The sequence below is a fragment of the Daucus carota genome, chromosome 6, assembly GCF_001625215.2.
Source record: "Daucus carota subsp. sativus chromosome 6, DH1 v3.0, whole genome shotgun sequence".
NCBI classification, from domain to species: Eukaryota; Viridiplantae; Streptophyta; class Magnoliopsida; order Apiales; family Apiaceae; genus Daucus; species Daucus carota.
Window position 1 is genome coordinate 29693500 of NC_030386.2, and position 21477 is coordinate 29714976.

Sequence of the window (21477 nt, forward strand, 5' to 3'; positions counted from 1 at the left end):
CCTACAACCAGAATTTTGAACAAGAGTCAAGAGATAGTGAAGTTAGGTAAAAAAAATTAAACACACTCAAGTGTTTAGCAACCAAGAAATACTGATACTGATAAAAGTTATGCCTTTAATCTCATAACACAACTATAAAAACTTTGTGTAAATTCAGAACTTCAATTTTCTTTGATGCATTCTATCAAACAGTTAGGCTACAATTTGTATACTTAATATAAAACAAGTCAAAACTTGTAACAAAGCTACCTGAATTACTTTCTTCTAAATGTTGATTGAAATATCAATTCAATTATCCAAATTCCAAACTCCAGTTGATAGTGCTCCGTGCTCGGCTGCTCGCGCTTGCTGACTTGCTCTCTCACCCAATTTCTGTGTTAGACTATTAGTGTGTAATGTGTTACTGCGTTTTGTTTATTTTAAGTTACCCACTCCAAAGTCCAAAATAAATAAAACACTATTATTTTTTTAATTTTTCACCCAGCGGTAAAATTATTGACAGTAAAAATTAGAAATTTTCACCCAGCATGAGCTGGGCCCGCTTACCTGTAAGTCCGCCTCTGGAACGAACTGCATTAAACAGAAGTATGTGCACTCGGTCCAGATTTTAATTGAAGCATAACCAACGACCAATTCTATATACACGTTCTATACCAGTAGCATCTGAGCTTTAAGCACTTCATTGATGCGGTTTGTGTAAAAGTTTTATAAATATTTATGAACTGAAAATTTCAAATTTCAAATTCTTAATTAACTTGTTTTTATTTTTGAAATTTGATTTTAAAAATTCAAAAAAAAATCATTATTGAATAATGTAGTTATTTTTTATACGTCATTAACTTTTCATTCAACAAGGGGGGTGAGACGTGAGAGTAGCTCAGTTGTAGAGCTATCATTTGTCCTACTCAAAATCTGGGTCGATTCTCACGTCTATCGTACACATACACGCGAGTATCCTTAGATTTTTTATTCAACATCATTAGCTTTCCGTTCCATTTACAAAACCTTAAACATGAATAAAATTTATCAATATATTATTAAAATATTTTTTATATTCATTTTCTTCCACAGGTCTTTTTCACAGAACACATAGACAAATGAATTCAAAGTATTCCTTTTGTTTTGAAATTTGAATATGTCAGGTTGCTTGTTCGCACGACATTTTAAGTTGAAGAATCCAACACTTATAAATTTATAGCTAAAGTGGCTAGTTAAGATATAATAACATTATAATAAATATTTAAAATGAATATTGTATATTTTAATACTTTTATATACGATAATGTTTGGATAAAATTATACTAACATTTATTGATTTAGCAAAATTTTTTAACTAAACACGATTATTTATGTTTTTTGGAATAAAAAATTGGAGCGTTATAATTTTCAAATTTTTCTAGAAAGTGCCGTGAATAAACCATTAATAATAATTAAGGATTTTATATCTCTGGAATGTTTGTAATATATGAGGATAATCTTCTAAATTATCTTTGGTAATTATCTTTTTCAAACTAATAATATTTTCACTTCAAAGTTCAATGGAATTCGTGAAATTATTTTCTTCCTTTCCATTTCAAGATGTATGAAAAAAAATATATTCTATAGTCATCTTCGACTTGTTATTTTATAAATACATGCAACAGTGCAAAAGTAAGTAAACCGGAGTGACTATTCAGTAATAACACTTGTCAGGGGAGACGCTGAAAGCAGATTTATGCAGCATATCCATCTCTATCTGTTTCAGAGGAGAGCAAAACCATGAAAAGAAATATTTCATGTAGATGAACTTTACGAGGCTAGCTAGGTACTAGGTAGAGAATAGATCAGCACTACTAGAAATCTGTTAATATACATCAGTTAAAAACTGATGTCCCATAGAATTGCAACTGATGTTACTGTGGGCGATGTTAAAGGTACATGTCTTTAACATCAGTTAATAACTGATGTCTATTGTTGGATTTAACATCGATTCTGAACTCTAAATGATGTATATTATACTCTTTAACATCAGTTTTGTAAGCTTTGATGATGTCTCTTGTATTCATTTACATCAGTTAGTAACTGATGTTAAAACTTAGTGTCTTTAACATCGCCCACAAAGACAACGCTTGAATTTTTTTGCTTACATCAGTTAATAACTGATGTCTGTAGCTTTTAACATCACTTCAACTTTAAAGAAACTGATGTTATAACATTTGATTAACATCATTTCTTTACTCATTAATTGATGTAATAACATTGAATCAACATCATTTTTATACGTATCAAATACCAAACCAAGAAAACAACCAAATCAACAACTAAATCTTATTAATGCATATATAAACCAATTGTACTCTATACATCCATCAAATTCCAATCTCACCTACTAAACATCCATCAAATCCAATATCACATCCATCAAATCCAATATCGATCAACTACTACACATCCCTCTAATCTAAATATCAAGTATGTACTACATCCATATATTGATTTTCAACGTGCAACCACTCCCACAAGCCAATGCTAGTACAATAATGAATGCTTCCGTCTTGTAATCCATCCACATTCAGGAGGGTGTTATTCATCATCCTCATGTGCATCTGGAACATAAGTGATAAGCTTCACCTGAAGAAGATTTTTTTCCTATGGATATTAGCAAACTATAGAGCACCCACACTTATGAAAAGAAAATGAGAGTTTCCGCAAAAACAAGATAAAATATATTTAATTGTAGGTCTAGAATGAGACCAGACTAGTGAACATTGATCTTTATAGCAGAAAATTCTAAGTGTACTTCACTGATATATTGTTGTGGTTTTATAATGTATCTAGACAGCTGTAAAAAAATAATTACAAGTGTACATCCAACAATTGTATTGCAGGATTTCAGAATTCAAGGAATAATTAGTTCTATGAAATATGAGCGCGGTAGAATTAGTTATTAGATGTAAAAGAACTTGACCTTATATCCGTTTTTGTTTTTCTTTTCTAATACTCTGTATACCTTTCTTTCCTCTCCTTCATCAAAACACAACGTACAAGAATTTTATAAAGCATAGGAAGTTTGTACCATCATTCTCTTTGGTATCAAGACTCAAAAATTATATGACTAATTATAAATATAAACCAGACTACTATCATGATTTTACATTAATTTTTATTTCATATCAGTAGCAATCATTATGAATATATTTAAGAAGCTAACTAACCTTTATATAAATCCAAACTATAAAACTTATATCTAGTACTGGTCATAATATTCCATCACTCCAGGACATAAATATTCCTCGTCTGGAAATAAAATTAATATATAGGATACGACGAACAAGTAAATAATCATACAGGATGGGAGGCTCCAACAGGCTTCATAGCTTGACCAATAGCTTCATTAACCAGAGGAAAGCTATGGAAGAAATATTCTTCTTTAACTTCTTTGCTATATTTCTCAACTTTCAGCTAGTGCTGCAATCAGAGAAAACCACAAAGGTCTTATAATATCAAATAGTTTCAGATCCCATACGTTGTCATAATAATAATTGGTTAATTATCAAAGTCATCATATGTTGAACTAAATAATAAAATGATGTTTTGAACTGATGAAGTATATCAATATTCACTTTTCATGTTTTCTTTAACTGCTGTTATGTTATATACATGATATTTGAAATTATTATAGTGTGACCTCCGTAAAAGGAAATACCTGAGTTGGTCTGTTCAAGAAACTGTTCCCAACTGGGCTCAACTGAATTAAGTACCTGCATCTCATCAAAGTATGATAGAAACATAATATCACAGGGCTTAATTAAAAGCAAGAAACCAAGAGATACATCCAGCGATCTAGTGAAAAATATTTTGTAACAGACCAACTTCTATAAAAGAAGCGCACATTATATGTGGTTTCTAAAAAATTCTAACAAATATAAACTTCAAAATCTAAAACCGAGATTGGCAAACAGGGCTGATAATGAATCTCTCTTTAGCTAGGGCTAAAATTTAGAAATTCAGATATCCTAGCTTTTTCCATGGATTATAAATTTCCTTGGTGACAGTCCGGAAACATATCTTCTAAAACTCCTGTTTTCGATATATCTTTGCAGAAAGAGGAAGTGCTGGCCACATGGAGGTAGCCCGAAGTTTTCATGCCAAAGCGAAACTACATATCAGATGGTCAGATTACGGTATGAATAACATATAAGAGAAAGAATGAAAATTAGATTCTCAATCAAGGTCACTAAAATATATATTTCTAATGAAAAATTCTAGCCTTACTCCTGGGATAATTAGTAGATAGACTCGTGATTAATTCTCCAGTCTTACCTCTTATTTTGATGTCTAATACAAAAGCACAATGTAAATTTATTTCTTAGTACTAGTGTTTTCTCCTGTCCCAGTACTAGATATTTCCCAGTAAATAGCTAGCATTTTATCAACTATATCTTTGCCCAAATGATGATCAACCCTGGTGAAAGTTAAAAAATGGAAACTCCAGAGCTTCATAAGTTCATCTTATTAAAAAGGAATGTTGTAGAGTATACCTCTGAATATATGGTCCTCTGCTAAGTGCTGCTTTAGACATCTAGTAAGTTCGGAAAATGACTTGGAATCAGGGCCAAATGGCTTCTCAACAATAACTCTTGTCCACCCATTTGCTGAAGAAGCTTGGGCACTAGCAAGTATAGTTCCAGTCAAAACTATTATGACTTGGAATGAAGGTGAACACTGACCACATCATGTGCCATGTTGTGTGACTAGGTAGATAAGCTGCTTGTGCCAGGTCTGACAAATAATTCTTACGATCATTTATAATTATTTTTTCTGGTGACAAAATATTAGTCCTCGATTTTTAATATATTTGCCGGATGTCCATCACTACAAATGCGAATTACACAATCATTCTAATTTCTAAAACTTTTTTTCCGCTATAAAATAACACTTATATATTATTAACAACAATTGCATGTACGTTATGAGAACCATCCCACTTCTCTTTACAATTTTTTGCGTTTTAGTTGAAAGTATCCAACTCTTATCTATGAAGTTAATCATCAATGTGTACACGGTAAATGCCAACTGAAAGTATAAGATCCGCCAGGATTTTAATATATACACGTGGTCTCTCAGATAACTTGGTATATTTATCATGTCCTGTTAAAATAATCCATGAAACCCCATGTAGTTTCCTTGCACGTCTTTCACGCCGGAAACATCCAGCATCTTTAGATTTAAAATACTTCAACTGCCTGCAACCTCGTCATATTTAATTATATCAGAACTTTTTTGTTGTCAGAGATTGATTTCCAGGGGCAAAATAATTGAAGAAGATGAGCATTCTTGAATCTTTTAATTTATAATAATGTGGCAGCCTGTGACCTTTGCATTTTTAAATTTATTTGAGATTATTTTGACTGTCGAATGATTGATTGCCTTGGTGAAAACATTGAAGAGGATGAGCATTATGGTACTTTTTGAAATTAAAATAGTTCAGCAGTCTAAGACCTATGTGTATATTTAATTTTAATTAAAATTTTTTGATTAGTCGAATGATTGATTTCCTGGGGGAAAAGATGAGCTTTCTGGTATCTTGTAGGTTAAATTAGCTCAGCAGCCTGAGACCTTTGCATATTTAATTTATTTGAGATCTAAAATTTTCGAGAATTAAGAGTGTGCATTGAGCATGTAGTTATGGATGGAGGCTTTTATACATAATTATAGTCTCACATGAACATATATAATAGCATAGGGATCCTGAATACGAGGATCCAGTTTGTGATCCATGTTTCCTTTTGTTTTATCCAAGACTTAGGTGCCACTTTTCATCCCTCTCTTATTCATTCAGTTCGTATAAAAAAGTTATGAGCCACTTATAAATCACTTTTCAACTCGTGATATCGTTTACAAAAATAGTCGTTTTTCTTTTAGTGTTATTTATCTTTTTATAATTTAAAATTACAAAAATGTATAGGATTATTATAAAAATAACTCATAAAATTTTAATATTATATTAATAATTTTTGGACTAATAAATTATAAATATAAAAAGATTCTGAATCGATAAATTAAAAGTTATTTTTGACCTAATTAACTTCTCAAGATAAAGTCAAAGAACACCTTAACAATTTACAGTTTTAAGCTGATTATGGACAACAATAATAAACAATTAAGAAAATTATATTTTATTACCTTATGACGGGTATATAAACTAGCCAAGCTATGCAATATTATGCACAAGTAATCAAGTTAATTAGCTATAAGCATGGAAGATGAACAAAGCAACATTAGGCTTGCAAGAGACAAGTACAGGTCTTTCCTTCACGATGCAGTAGCCGACACTCATTGGAGGCATGGTGCCTCTCCCACTTATGATCAAGTTAATCTCCTCTTCGAAGAGGGCCGGACCAAGGTATATGATCACTTTATTTGTGCTCAAGCATCGATGAATCTTTATTATTTTTATTTTTTTTGGATCATGCATGAGACTAATTTGTAAATTGTAATACTGCAGGTTTGGCCTGAAGGATCCCTGGAAGAGACGGTTCAGAATGCGATAAAGTCGTGGGAAATGGAGCTTTCTCACAAGACTCGTCTCCAGGATTTTCAGTCTATTAATCCTGATAAATTCAAGCTCATCGTTAATGGTAATCACAGTGACTTTTAAGGATTACGGCACTGATTAGCCATGACATATTTATAAAAAAGTGGCTCTTAGCTACCGTTTCAAAGAGTTAAAGCAATATTTGGCCATCATATATAAATCAAAAATTCCAGCCATCAAAATACAAAAAAAGAGTAAAGTTCGGCCATCAGTTTGCGATTTACTCTTTTAAAATTAATATGCGCTAAAGCACCTATTATTGCTTCTAGCTTAACTCTTGTGCATGGCTGACGGAGATTACATGCAGGGAGGGAAGGGTTATCAGGAGATGAAACACTGAAGGTGGGGAGCTACAATGCTTTGTTAAAAAATTCACTGCCTGAAGAACTGAAATACTACAAGGCAGAGGAAGAGAGCTTTGAATCTTCTCATGATGCATTTCGATCAGCATTTCCCCGGGGCTTTGCCTGGGAAGTGTTGGGTGTTTACTCAGGACCTCCAACAATAGCATACAAGTTTAGGCACTGGGCTTTCTTTGAAGGCCCCTTCAAAGGTCATGCCCCCACTGGAGAGATGGTTCAGTTCTGTGGAATGGGTGTTTTAAAGGTACTTCCTGTGCTCATTTTTTCCTTAAACTGCAGTCTGTATATAAACTGTAAGCAACTTCTTCAACTCATGTACCATGATGGTTATTGGTTAATGATGCTGCCAGCCTACCATACACAGTAATATACAAAAGATTTAATATCTATGATTGTATAATTCTGTGGCTGTATGACTAGCTTTGGATTGAAGCTCTTAAAGAACGTTTAGTAAACCAGACCACTAAGCAGTAAACACAGATCAGTTAACAGAGAGCTATCTCTGCTGTGGAGCTTAGGACACCAAGCAAATTTTCAGAAAATATCTATATATTTTCAAATTTTCAAAAGCTCTTCTAGTTAGATTTAGAATGGTGAAAAATATCAGTTTTTAATTTAGAGGGAGGACATGTCCTCATATATCTTACTAGATCCGGCTAGATTAGCATGAATAACATTTAGCTAAATATATTCAAATATTTTAGCTTTTAAAATAAAATTCAGATTCAAATCCATCCATCCATCATGTTTAAAATATATATATATATAACAAAAAAAAACTATTTTGTAAAATTTTATCATTTTCTGAAATTTTATATAAACAAAAATAAAAGTAAAAATCCTGTGTACAAATTATAGGAGTAAAGTTTATATGCAACTCTCTTCAAGGCCTCCTTTGTACTCCTGGCCTTCTTCAGATCCTATATAGAGTACCTACTAGCAAATAGAACATGGTAGATATTTTTCAGGTTGGTTTGATGTAGTTTATGTAATTAGTAGGCAAAGGAACTGATGAATCTTTGACATATATGTGGGAGAATAGGTGGATGAAGCACTGAAGGTAGAAGATTGTGAAATATATTATGATCCAGCAGAATTGTTTGCCGGGCTTCTCAAGGGTCCTCCATTATCTGCTGATCATCAACAACTAGATAACGTTGCTGCTTCTACTAATACAACATCAACAAAACGTTGTCCACTTCACTAAGAAACGTCCCAGCAAGATGTTTCAGTGCTTACAATGATCTTCAATATTTGGCCAAATCATAAATTAAGTTTGTGTTGCTTTCAATTGGATTCATATCCTTTTATCTTCAGCTTTATATGTATGATTCAGATACAACCCTCGTACCTGGACTGTTTTAGTGTTATGCTTAATAAAAGTTCCCTATTGTTCTTAATTTCAAAATTAGACTGGATTATATTGTTTTTTTAGTAGATAATTGAAAGCATTTAAGCAAAGGGCCTCAATATAATGCAGTAAATCACCTAATAACACGAAACAAATTTTCTGAATATTGTAGTGAAAGAATTTTTATTTTTAACCCGACTCCAGAGCACTGGCTAGAAATATAGCGCAAAAAACTGAAATTTCATTCAAACATCTCAACACAACAGAGGAATCAGAGAGGAAACGAATACAAGGATTCTCACAGGACGTCGAAACACATGGTGCAGACAAAACTTAGACTTGGGATGATTTGAAGAGAGTGGTGGATTCTCTTTCAACAGCTTTCATGAGTAAACTATTCTCTTCCAGGGCCATTTGAACAGGCAAAAATCCAAGACCATCCGCCATGGCAAGCATCATCTGCTTCATCTCCCCCTTAAATTCATCCATATCAACACTGCCATTGGAGTCATGATCAAACAGCAAGAACAGATCATCATAAAGGTGAGCAAGCTCATCTGGATCAGTCTTCACATCAATCCCGAAATGAGTTTCCAGGACCCTGAGACTCTGCAGCTCTTTCAGCATCTCTGCATACGATAAAACCCCGTTGTGATCCGTGTCAAGAAGCACGAAACGCTCATGAACAGAGCCGGTGAATGCTTCATCGTCTTCCACAAAGCTCACAATAGTGGCACCATCTAGAACATGTACACTCATTCTTATATTTCAGCTAGTGATTTTACGGGTATTGAAAAAGGAAAGGTTTTTTTTATTGGTGATTTGAAGTCAGGGAATGTTCCATTTATATACTCATAGGATTGGTAACACAGACCAGGGGTTTAAGCGTCAAGTTTTCGAGTTTTGCTTAATCGTGTTACTCGTAGACATTAGTTTTGAGTTCCACTTAGTATTTGACTGTAATAATATTCCTGCAATTAGATTCTGATTGGGCCCATATTTAAACTAATCAATGACTACCCAGAGATGAGAGAACATCGTTTAGTCGAGTCTCATGAGCGTGTGGAGGCCCACCTAGCTTTTTCTACTCGTTTGCTTATTAAATTCATGCCTTTTTATTTTGACTTGCATACCATCTCCAATGTTCTAAAAATCCCCGATTTAACCGATTAATCCCTGTAATGTCGGTTGCTGGTTCGATTTTTGAAATCTGATTAATTTTTATATATATTTTGATTAAGTATATAGAACAAAGTTCTATGTACTCCACATATTTACTGTAGTACCGTAGACCACGTATGTTCTGCAACTATAGAATGACATAAAAACATTGCAAATGTGTTATTTTGCAAATCATTTTCTATAAACATCATTATTTTGTTAAAAATTTTGACAATCCTAAACATTCTACAAGTTAAATAGTGAAAAACACATTATTCTGCAAAACATGTTAAGTTTGCAGAATATATTTACATATTACAGAACATATGTGTTAAACTTGTCGAACATAAATGATTTTCAATATCTTTCATGATATTTATAGAATGTATTTCACAAAATAATAAGTTTAATACATTTTGCAATGTTTTTATGTCATTCTATAGTTGCAGAACATACGTGGTCTACGGTACTACGGTAAATATGTGGACTACATGGAACTTAACTCTAAGTATATATTATAAATTATTAAAATTTAAAATAATATGAATAATTAAAGAGTTTATAAATATAATAAATATATTAGTTACTAAATAGCTAATATAATAATAATTAAATATTAAATAATATTTTAATATTAAAATAAATCCGATTTTCACTCCGATTAATCCCCGATTTCCGATTAATCCTTCAATCGGTAGCTCAACCGATTAGGTCCGATTCTCGATTTCTGTAACACTAACCATCTCTATTTAATTTAATAGAACAACAATATACTTTTAGTTTAATAAAATAATATTTGATGCAAACTTCTTCGAGCAGACAAGTTCATAGGCCTGCCTCACTTAATGAAATATATGTCTGAAATTCTAATATAAGTAAACATAAAGTATGTTAGAGCAGGATAAAGAACGGCCAGTAGATTTCAATCTAATCCCAGGAAAATATAAAATATAGCAATTGTAGTGAACTTGCTCGCTCAAATGCACGTATTTGCTCATTCAATAAAAACACCTCTACATCCTATTTGTTTAATTTGTGTAGTTATGTTATTTCTATTCAATTATATTAAAGCTTGTTTGCAAAAATTTATATATAGTTGTAATTTCTTATGTAATAAGATTGGTTTCATTTGAGATTATGTATTTATATTTTCCATATAAAAACTTTAATATGGTTGTTTGTTCTAAGTACAACCGAATGTATAATCTTCCCATATAACCCTTTTTATATCATTGATACAATTGCAGAATGTGTACTACAGATTCATGTCAACAGTCTGCTTAAGTTTTTTAACAGAGAGTCGAAAAATAAAATAAAAACAGCCCCATCCTATCACTAAGATTTAGAATGTACTGTGAACTACATTTAACTACTATTAATAAAAAAGTCAAATTTTTTAGTGTATCTAGATAACATTGCTGCTTCTACTATTACAACATCATCAAAACGTTGTCCACTTCACTAAGAAACGTCTCAGCAAGATATTTCAGTGCTTACAATGATCTTCAATATCTGGCCAAATCATAAATTAAGTTTGTGTTGCTTTCAATTGGATTCATATCCTTTTATCTTCAGCTTTATATATGTATAATCCAGATACAACCCTCGTATCTGGACTGTTTTAGTGTTATCCTTAATAAAAGTTCCCTATTGTTCTTAATTTCAAAATTAGACTGGATTATATCGTTTTCTTTAATAGAAAATTGAGGGCATTTTAACAGCAAAGGGCCTCCGTATAATGTAGTACTCCCTCCGTCCCACCAGGTTCTTTACAGTTTCCTTTTTGGGATGTCCCATCCAATTCTTTACATTACAAAACTTACCAAATATAGTCAATGGGTCCCACCACTTCCCAACTTTTCCTCCCTTTTCACACTACTTTTACTCCCTTTTCACACTACTTTTACTCCACTATCTCTCTTTTATTCATTAAAAATTGATGGGTCCCACCACTTCACCCACTTTTCTTCCTCTTTTCCACTACTTTATACATATTTCTTAACCTCCGTGCCCAAACCAAACGTAAAGAATTGGCCGGGACGGAGGGAGTAATCACTTAGGAACAGTATAATTACATAAAATCCTGAGAATGCGGAAGGATGGTTGAAATCTTGGCAGCTTTTAGCAAATTTTCTGAATATTGTGGTGAAAGAATACACTATAGGGCAAAAATTTTCCAGGGCATAACTAATATATCGGCACTGGCCAGAAATATAGGGCAAAAATTGAAATTTTATTCAAACATCTCAACACAACACAACAGAGGAAACAAATACAAGGATTCGCATAGGACGAAGCACATGGTGCAGACAAAACTTAGACTTAGACTTGGGATGATTTGAAGAGAGAAGTGGATTCTCTTTCGACAGCTTTCATGAGTAAACTATTCTCTTCCAGGGCCATTTGAACAGGCAAAAATCCGAGACCATCCGCCATGGCAAGCATCATCTGCTTCATCTCCGCCTTGAATTCCTCCATATCAACACTGCCATTGGAGTCATGATCAAACAGCAAGAACAGATCATCATAAACGTGAGCAAGCTCATCTGGATCAGTTTTCACATCAATCCCGAAATGAGTTTCCAGGACCCTGAGACTCTGCAGCTCTTTCAGCATCTCTGCATACGATAAAACCCCGTTGTGATCCGTGTCAAGAAGCACGAAACGCTCATGAACAGAGCCGGTGAATGCTTCATCGTCTTCCACAAAGCTCACAATAGTGGCACCATCTAAAACATGTACACTCATTCTTATATTTCAGCTTGTGATTTTACAGGTAATGGAAAAGGAAAGGTTTTTTATTGGTGAATTGGAAGTCAGGGAATGTTTCATTTATATACTCATAGGATTGGTAAGAGAGTCCAGAGGTTTAAGCGTCAAGTCTTCGAGTTTTGCTTAATCGTGTTGCTTGCAGACATTAGTTTTGAGTTCCACTTAGTATTTGACTGTAAATATTCCTGCAATTAGATTCTGATTGGGCCCATAGTTAAACTAATCAATTATCCAGAGAACATCGTTTAGTCGAGTCTCATAAGCGTGTGGAGGCCCACCTAGCCTTTTCTACTCGTTTTCTTATCAAATCCATGCCTTTTTATTTTGACTTGCATATCATCTCACTTTAATTTAATAAAACAACAATTTATTGTTAATTTGATAAAATAATATTTGATGCAAATGTTCTTCAAGAAGTTCATAGGGCTGCCTCGATGAAATATCTGTCTGAAATTCAAATATAAGTATAAACATGAAGTATGTTAGAGCAGGACAAAGAACAGCGAGTAGATTTAAATTTATCCCAGGAAAATATAGAATATAGCAACTGTAGTGAACTTGCTCGCTGAAATGCACGTATTTGCTCATTCAATTAAAACACCTCTACATCCTATTGTTTAATTTGTGTAGTTATGTTATTTCTATTCAATTATATTAAAGCTTGTTTGCAAAAATTTATAAATAATTGTAATTTCTTATGTAATAAGATTGGTTTCATTTGAAATTATGTATTTATATTTCCCATATAAAAACTTTTTATATGGTTGTTTGTTCTTAAGTACAACCGAATGTATAATCTTCCCATATAACCCTTTTTATATCATTGATACAATTGCAGAATGTACTATTCATGTCAACAGTGTGCTTAAGTTTTTAACAGAGAGTCGAAAAATAAAATAAAAACAGCCCCATCATATCACTAAAATTTAGAATGTATTGTGAACTACATTTAATTATTATTAATAAAAAAAATCGATTTTTCTAATTTGTGCCTATGAACACATGGTAAACAGAGGGAGTATAAATTTGACTCATTTGATTGACTCTTGTTTCTTAATAATGATGGACCCCATGTATATACAATAACCACGCCAATCAAAATGTCGCAACTATATAAAATTTAGTGTTTAGCATGTGTTATGTACACATTAGACAAACCCATAAAAAATAATGACATATAAAAATTAATTTAGTGGTCTACATAATAAATAAAAAATTATATTTAAGTTTGGTTAGAAGAGGGTCCGTGATTTCTTCCTTTTCTATACAGAATAATTGAATAATTGAATAAATGAACAAATATCAAGAATATGTAGAAATCTTATCCTGAACTTAAATGCGGGAATACGAGATGCACCTAAATCTTATCACATAGTGGTGCAAGATATTTAACGGGTTAATTATCAAACTCATCACTGAAGTGGACAAATAGTATCAACTTCATCATTGATCTCCACGAGGTCTCGAGTTACTCACTAAACTCGCTTAATGGTATCAAACTCATCACTGCCGTTAAAAAAAGTAACGAAGGTTAGACGGAGTGACAGATTGACGGTCGTGGCACATTAATAAAAAAGACTGAAGAAAAACAAATGAAAGAAAATAAAAAAAAGTAGAAAATAGAAATACCACATAATTTGAAGTTTATATGGAAATAAAGTATGCAAACTTTTTATTAAATTGATTTTGAGATATAATTATCTAAATAAACGTATCGAACTAAATTTTAATATATAATTAACTAAACAATTAAGATTAACTTTTATGTTTTTTATTAGATTATAATTATTTTTGAATAATATTGAAATGTTTTCTCTTTTAATAAATTTAATTATTTTTTTGCCAACAATAATATTCACATGAATAAAATTTATTAAAAGAGAAAATATTTCAATATTATTCAAAAATAATTATAATCAAATAAAAAACATAAAAGTTAATCTTAATTGTTTAGTTAATTATATATTAAAATTTAGTTTGATACGTTTATTTAGATAATTATATCCTAAAATTAATTTAATAAACAGTTTGCATACTTTATTTCCATATAAACTTCAAATTATGTGGCATTTCTATTTTCTGCTTTTTTTAATTTCTTTCATTTGTTTTTCTTCAGTCTTTTTTATTAATGTGCCACGTCAACCGTCAATCTGTCACTCCGTCTAACCTCCGCTATTTTTTTTAATGGCAGTGATGAGTTTGATAGCATTAAGCGAGTTTAGTGAGCAACTTGAGACCCCGTGGAGATCAGTGATGAGGTTGATATCATTTGTCCACTTCAGTGATAAGTTTGATAATTAACCCGATATTTAACAGCGCAAAACATATAAAATCATTATTCAAGAGGAGATTGCCTTTGTGTTATATTAACCGAACTTTCGGGCCTGGGCTCCCGTGGACCTAGTGCGGGAGCATTGGCTACATTAGACCAAGACCGTCCATGTACATACGTCATCCAAGAAAGCATAAAACATACTCCCTCCGTCTCATTTTACGGCACGAAAGTTAAAACAAAAATAATAGAAAAGAGTAAATGGGTGCTTGGCTAAACTTGGTAGAAGTACTTCCGGTTTCTTTTAACACTTTAAGATGCTTCTGCTACGTTTGGCAAAATGAGTAAAAGTGCTTGCTTCTTTTGGGTTTTTAAGTCAAAAGCGGGAAGTCAGAAATACTTGATTTTTTTTAGCATTTTTTAGTGATTTGCATTTAATTATGATGTTTTTAAAATTTTAAATATGAGATAAACTTTATTTTCTAATAAAGTGTCCCTATAAATATATTAAAAAATAGTGTCCTGATTTTCAAATAAAGTTTCTTTTATTTTAATAATTTGAAATTTTTAATTTATAAATTTAATTACCAAACATTCAATTGACTTATAAGCAAAAGTTATCCAAATATTTTTAATACTTATAAATCAAGTTCACTTGTCAATTATAATCCACTTCTTTACTTGAAGTAGTAAGTTACTTCTTTTAAACTAAACCAAATAGCCCCTGAATACCTAGTGCGCACCCGAAAGGTAGCGGCTGCGGGGTCCTACGTTAAAAAAAAAATAAAAAAATAGCCCCCGTATGTAGTGGAAAAATAGGTAAAGTGATGGGATCTATCAAAATTTAATTATAGATTTTATACGATGGAGGATAGCAATGAGTGTAATAGTGGAAGATAATACTGTTTATTTGATAAAAAGAGAGTATAAAATAGAGAGCAATTGGTGTAATAGTGAAAAATTGTGTCAAAAATAGTAAGTATAATGTTATTATTTTTGGAACGTCCTGAAAAGAAATAAGAGTGATATAAAATGGAACGGAGCAAGCATTTATATATTGCAGTCCGTCAGTTACAAGTAATGCCATTGCCAACAAAGTTCTTATCTACTGCAATTTGGAAGTTTCTCTATTTTCCAAACACATATGTCATCTCAACATAAAATGTAGCACAAGAAGGTTTGAAAATTAGTGCATATAAACGTATCTATGCATGGTAAGATGCAATGTGGCACTATCACGAGCTCCTTCTAATTTACGTGGCAACACGACGAGTAGTGTACTCTAAATACATTGAATTGGATCTCTATCTAATTAAATTTTCATGCGAAAACTTCAAAATTTTAACCCCCAACTACATTTTGTTACTCGATTAGTGGTTAGCTGTTAGACAAATCACACCCACATTTACTTCTAAGGTGCATTCATGTACATATATAAAGGGTGCATTATAGACTGAGGAAGAGCAAGTTCAAGTTCAAGTCCCTTCATCTAATTAACATATATACATATAGTTATATCCATTAAGAAAAAATGAAGTTCAAGTCTATTAATTTCTTAACGCTTCTATTTGTAGCAATCATTTTCATAGCCGTGATTGCTAAGGCTGAAGAAGAGAAGAGTAAGAACACTATACTTGGTCACATGCATATGATTTTGCCAAACACACCAATAATACAATTAATTCATGAATTTTTCATATTAAATTTGCTAGTTTGACACATGAATTACTAATTTGTATTTGATGTAGGTGTAGAAGCCTCTGAGATGCATAACACCAATATTTTGGGTCGTCGTGGAGGATATGTTAATTTTGATGACAAATGGGGCCAAGGACATGGCCATCATCATGGATGTGGAAAAAAAAATTGCGGTCAATCTGGTGGATATGGTGGACAACATGGGGGTGCTCAACCTGGTGGGGGTGGTGACCAATCCGGTGGAGATAGTGGTCAACAAGGGGGTGCTCAACCGGGTGGAGGGGGTGATCAATCTGGTGGAGGCAGTGATCAACATGGTGGCGCTCAACCGGGTGGTGGAGATCAACAAGGTGGAGATGTGGGTCAATCAGGTGGAGGTGGTGGTCAACACGGTGGATATGGTGGACAACATGGGGGTGCTCAACCTGGTGGAGGTGGTGACCAATTCGGTGGAGGCAGCGGTCAACAAGGAGGTGCTCAACAAGGTGGAGGGGGTGACCAATCTGGTGGAGCCACTGATCAACATGGTGGCGCTCAACCAGGTGATGGAGGTCAACAAGGTGGATATGGTGGACAAGGGGGTGCTCAACCAGGTGGAGGTGGTGGTCAACAAGGTGGAGGCAGTGGTCAACAAGGTGGAGATGCGGGCCAATCAAGTGGAGGTGGTGGTCAACAAGGTGGATATGGTGGACAAGGGGGTGCTCAACCAGGTGGATGTGGAGGCAAACCAGGTGGAGGTTGTGACCAATCTGGTGGAGGCAATGGCCAACAAGGCGGTGCTCAAACAGGTAGTGGTGGTCAACAAGGTGGAGATGTAGGCCAATCAGGTGGAAGTGGCGGTCAACATGGTGATCAATCTGGAGGTGCTCAACCTGGTGGTGATGTAGGCCAACATGGTGGAAGTGGGGATCAACAAGGTGGACAACCTGGAGAAGGTGCTCAATCTGGTGGAGATGTTGGTCAATCCGGTGGAAGTGGTGGTCAACAAGGTGGATATGGAGGTCAACCCAGTGAAGGTTGTGGACAACATGGTGGCCACCCAAATGGGTCTAACTGTGCTCTACCAGGTGGAGATGTTGGTCAACAAGGTGGAAGCGGTGGTCAACAACATACTGGCGGGGATCAATCAAGCGGAAATGTAGGCAAACCACATGATGATACTAGCCACCAAGGTGGATATGGAGGCCAACCAAAATCTGGAGGGAAAGGTGGATATTAAATCTTGGAAAAGAAAATGAATGAGGTTAAAAATATGTTAACTAGACAATAAGAGGATGTATCAAGATCGTGATTGAACATAGAACTAGACGCTGAAAGCTCAGCTTAATCATGCTCTAATTTTATGTATGAAATCAACGCGATCTTTTACCCATAACGAGTTTTTTTAAAAAAATAAATGATCTTACATATTAATATCACAATTATTCTTATATGTTACTGAAATTTATTATGATGGATATTCAACCACTTATGATTATGATGATAAACTATTAATTAATATTAGATCGGGAAATAATCTATATATATTTACAAAATAGATCGGGTTCAAGTTACGTGAATATTATCTCTGTAATAACCTGTAATATTTGAGACCGATCTTAGGGTCGAACCAATCTTCCAAATATAGAATAAAGATGAAAACAAAGGCATGCACAACACATAGACTTTATAATTTTTTTTAACTATATCGCATGAGTTGTCTTTTTAATTCATGATTAATGAACTTAATTAATAGTGATCGTAATCTCATTCCTATGTATTAATATTTGGATTAGCAATTTTGTAATCGCATTCTAAAAATTCGTGAATCCGATACAAATAATATTGGAGATGAATTGTGTAAATTGTACTCCCTTAGAGCATCTCCAATAGCCTCTTTTCTTAAATTGAAATTTGAAGAGGATTGTAGTTTTGCTTGCTTCAATAGCCTCCTAGTCACTCTTAAATTTCTTAAATTTCTCTTCTCTCTCCTCACTTTTAAGAGCTACTAGTCACTCGTAACTAATATTTTATATAAGCAAACATTCTCTCTCCATCCACTTTATTTTGTACTTTTATGCACATGACTTATTTTAATAATATAAAACAAAATAAAGTGTGGATATAAGAAGTGTTGTTGAAGGGCTCCCTTACATTTGTAACCAGTCTGAACGTAAAGTTTTCAAAACTAACCAGCCTACGTTCAACTTTTCAAAACTAACCAGCCTAAATCATTACAACTCGGGCGACCCCTACCAGAATTTTTGCCCGTGTACAGGTCGCCCTCGTCAGGGGCGACCCCCATTGTTTTCATTACTTTGCAGGACGCCCTCCCCAGGGGCGACCCCTGCTGCAGAAACGTGACGTGGTCGACCCAATCACGGGCGACCACCTGTCCAGCCTTTCTCTTTAAAACCCAGCCGAAGCACACACAACACTCATACACAAAACCCACACATTCATACAGCAGCCGAAGTGAAAGAAAAGGAGAAGAGAAAAGAGAGAAAAGAAGGAGAAGAGGGAGAGAGTCGCCCGAGGTCGAGATTTAGCGCGGCTTAATACCAAATCAAATCTAAAATCTTATTTAAGGTACAATCTCGATCCTCTTTAAATTAGTGTGTATATATATAATGACTTGATTTGGATTAATTTGTTGTTTGATTAGCTTGAGTTGCATGTTATAAGATCGGTTAGTTTAATGATTGTGGCTTGAGATTTGTTATTACATTTGGATTTTTAAATTTGTTAAATATTTTTAAGATTTATAATTGAAATTAAGGCTAATTTATAGATTTGTTGGAATTTTAGATTTTGTGCATGTTAGATTTTGTAGGTAGTAATTTAATTTAGTTAGAAACAAAAATTATAATATAATATTCGAAATAAAATCAAAATATTAAAAGCATAAAATAATTGATTGGAATTATTTGAAATATGTTGGAATTTTAGATTTTGTAGGTAGAAAATTAATTTGAAATGAAGAGAATTAAATTTGAAATAAAATATAAAATTCGAATTAAAAAAAATAAATATATATATATATATGCTAGAATAAAATAAAATATATTGATAATTAAAAAAATTAAAAATAAAATAAAATATTCGAATTAAAAAGATATTAATAGCTAATATTAAAAAAAATCGATTTATATTAATATTATTAGCATAAAACAAAATTATATTAAAATTTGATTTATAATAATAATAATTCGAAATAAAACAAAATAATCGAATTAAAATAAAAAATTCGAACTATATTAATAAAAATCTTAATTATATTAATAAATAATTCGAATATATTAAATTTTCTATAAAATAAGATATATATGAAATTTCGAGAATTAAAATATTTATGAAATTAGAGAATTAAAATAAATTGGAAATTCGAACAAAAATTAATTTAAGGTACTATCTCGATTCTCTCTAAATTAATGTGTGTATATATATATAATGAGTTGATTTGGATTAATTTGTTGTTTGATATGTTGGAATTAAGGCTAATTGAAATTAAGGCTAATTTATAGATTTGATATGTTGGAATTTTAGATTTTGTGCATGTTAGATTTTGTAGGTAGTAATTTAATTTAGTTAGAAACAAAAGCTTTGAATTCTAATTACAAATATTATGTTGGAATGAGATTTTGTATATATACAAAAGCTTTGAATTCGAATTATAAATATATTTGAAAATTGTTGGCACAGATGGATCCTGCAGCTTATCATCCCGGGCCGGTTAACGGCACTTTGTTGACATTGCAGGACACGCATAGGTCCACTTTTGTGTGGAACAGTAGTACGGTAATGACTTGATGGACTGTTGTTTATTAAAGTTAATGTTTGCTTCACTATAAACTGCTGACAAGTTCCCGTATTTTTAATTGCAGGACATTCCTGATCTTAGAGTCAGGACGAACTTCGGTGAGTACTGGAATGTAGTTGATCAAACCAGGCCGCCTCAGGCGATAATAGATGCTATTAATGATGCGGGCTTTGAGTGGGTGTTCAAGTTGGGTCAGGTCAAGCATGACAGGGGCTTGATCACTGCTTTTATCGAGAGGTGGCGTCCAGAGACGCACACTTTTCATCTACCTTTCGGGGAGGCCACCATTACACTGGAGGATGTCCATCACATTCTCGGGTTACGAACCACTGGTCGGCCATTTATTCTACATGGCTTCACCACCACAGCTCGCGAGAGATTGGACATGATACGCGATGTTCTTGGACTGACTCCCAAGCCGGCTGATGTGGGGAAGAACTGCTTGAGGATCGGTTGGTTGATTGATAACTTTGGCGACTGTGCCCGGTTGGACGAGGCAGCGGAGGATTTTGATGCGCAGACTATCTTTCACATCAGGGCACACCTACTGTGTGTTATTGGATCGTTGTTTCCTGATAGCAGCGGGAACTATGTGAATCTCAACCTCCTTTGGATGCTACGTGACTTGCAGAGCGTGGATGGTTATAGCTGGGGGAGTGCTGTTCTTGCATACCTTTATAGGAAGATGTGCGATTCCACCCATAAAGTCACAACTAACTTCGTTGGATACGCCACGTTAGTACAGGTACGCATTTACTATCATTTTATTTTTCAAGTTTTTCTTCATATATATTTTGATGGGGAAAAATCTCAAATTGGTCACTGAAGTGAGCCTATAGTATCAAAAATTATATCGAACTCAACGGGGTCTCATCCGTACCACTTTAATAATGAATAATGACAGGTCCGTTAGTTTGACTGTTTGACTAAACAGAAAGCTGATGTGGCAGATGTTTGTTTGCCAGAATAGCTGCCAGACGTCTCTATCTACGTCTACGTGGATTGTAACATTAGAAAATGATTAAATGCCCCTATCCCCTCTTCTCTTCTTTTTCCCAGTAAATATATGTATATTGTTGGCAGTAAGGCCAAGCTAAGTGGAGCCTCAGATTATATGTCTTTGGAAATAGGACATTCTGATGCTTACATTGCAAGCTCAAATACCCTCACTCAGGCCACCAAGCTGCATGCCAACGAACAGAAACACAGTATTTATATTTACTGTTTATTAGTAATTTCTAATCTTTTTTTTGAAACTCAAAAACTTGAGTTTTTATGATATCACGTAATTCTAATTATCTCTAAATTTGTAAGTATAAGATTAACTAATTCATTTATATCGATAAAAAAAAACTAATTCATTAATATAAGTACTTAAAATTTTTAGAATTAATCATAAGATTATGTCATCTTAAATTATTCAATTTCAATAAATTATTTATATATGGATCGAATATTTTACCCTCTGTCATGTCCAGTTTATTA

The 21477-nt window shown here is 33.3% G+C and overlaps 4 protein-coding genes and 2 long non-coding RNA genes across 6 annotated transcripts; 4 read left to right on the forward strand and 2 right to left on the reverse strand.

The window, feature by feature from the left end:
• Positions 1 to 2290: 2290 nt before the first annotated feature.
• Positions 2291 to 4688, reverse strand: LOC108226807 (uncharacterized). Its single transcript, XR_001807726.2, has 3 exons — positions 3686 to 4688; positions 3328 to 3447; positions 2291 to 2610 (listed from the first exon to the last, which is right to left on the reverse strand). It is a non-coding gene; the product is annotated as an uncharacterized LOC108226807 (long non-coding RNA).
• Positions 4689 to 6215: 1527 nt separating this feature from the next.
• Positions 6216 to 8347, forward strand: LOC108226387 (pathogen-related protein). The gene is made up of 4 exons (XM_017401339.2): positions 6216 to 6385; positions 6488 to 6620; positions 6885 to 7183; positions 7982 to 8347. The coding sequence occupies exons 1-4, from the start codon at positions 6239 to 6241 to the stop codon at positions 8144 to 8146; spliced, it is 744 nt and encodes a 247-aa protein (XP_017256828.1). The 5' UTR covers positions 6216 to 6238; the 3' UTR covers positions 8147 to 8347.
• Positions 8348 to 8511: 164 nt separating this feature from the next.
• Positions 8512 to 9112, reverse strand: LOC108226388 (uncharacterized). Its single transcript, XM_017401340.2, has one exon. The coding sequence runs from the start codon at positions 9047 to 9049 to the stop codon at positions 8624 to 8626; it is 426 nt and encodes a 141-aa protein (XP_017256829.1). The 5' UTR covers positions 9050 to 9112; the 3' UTR covers positions 8512 to 8623.
• A 1964-nt stretch (positions 9113 to 11076) lies between these two features.
• LOC135146956 (uncharacterized) lies at positions 11077 to 12243 on the forward strand. The gene is made up of 2 exons (XR_010284092.1): positions 11077 to 11191; positions 11497 to 12243. It is a non-coding gene; the product is annotated as an uncharacterized LOC135146956 (long non-coding RNA).
• A 3730-nt stretch (positions 12244 to 15973) lies between these two features.
• LOC108226509 (glycine-rich protein DOT1) lies at positions 15974 to 17624 on the forward strand. The gene is made up of 2 exons (XM_017401472.2): positions 15974 to 16114; positions 16244 to 17624. Exons 1-2 carry the CDS (start codon positions 16027 to 16029, stop codon positions 17410 to 17412), a joined length of 1257 nt encoding a protein of 418 aa, XP_017256961.1. The 5' UTR covers positions 15974 to 16026; the 3' UTR covers positions 17413 to 17624.
• Positions 17625 to 18624: 1000 nt separating this feature from the next.
• Positions 18625 to 20913, forward strand: LOC108225449 (protein MAIN-LIKE 1-like). Its single transcript, XM_064079241.1, has 3 exons — positions 18625 to 18761; positions 19875 to 19970; positions 20057 to 20913. The coding sequence occupies exons 2-3, from the start codon at positions 19875 to 19877 to the stop codon at positions 20816 to 20818; spliced, it is 858 nt and encodes a 285-aa protein (XP_063935311.1). The 5' UTR covers positions 18625 to 18761; the 3' UTR covers positions 20819 to 20913.
• Positions 20914 to 21477: the final 564 nt, after the last annotated feature.

Excerpts from the sequence above, each read along its gene's own strand:
- LOC108226387 (XM_017401339.2), top strand. The coding sequence starts at position 6,239 with ATGGAAGATGAACAAAGCAACATTAGGCTTGCAAGAGACAAGTACAGG. Across the intron at positions 6,621-6,884 it reads ATTCAAGCTCATCGTTAATG|GGAGGGAAGGGTTATCAGGA; the intron begins GTAATCACAGTG and ends GATTACATGCAG. Across the intron at positions 7,184-7,981 it reads GTGGAATGGGTGTTTTAAAG|GTGGATGAAGCACTGAAGGT; the intron begins GTACTTCCTGTG and ends GTGGGAGAATAG.
- LOC108226388 (XM_017401340.2), bottom strand. The coding sequence starts at position 9,049 with ATGAGTGTACATGTTCTAGATGGTGCCACTATTGTGAGCTTTGTGGAA.
- LOC108226509 (XM_017401472.2), top strand. The coding sequence starts at position 16,027 with ATGAAGTTCAAGTCTATTAATTTCTTAACGCTTCTATTTGTAGCAATC. Across the intron at positions 16,115-16,243 it reads TAAGGCTGAAGAAGAGAAGA|GTGTAGAAGCCTCTGAGATG; the intron begins GTAAGAACACTA and ends TATTTGATGTAG.
- LOC108225449 (XM_064079241.1), top strand. The coding sequence starts at position 19,875 with ATGGATCCTGCAGCTTATCATCCCGGGCCGGTTAACGGCACTTTGTTG. Across the intron at positions 19,971-20,056 it reads TTGTGTGGAACAGTAGTACG|GACATTCCTGATCTTAGAGT; the intron begins GTAATGACTTGA and ends TTTTAATTGCAG.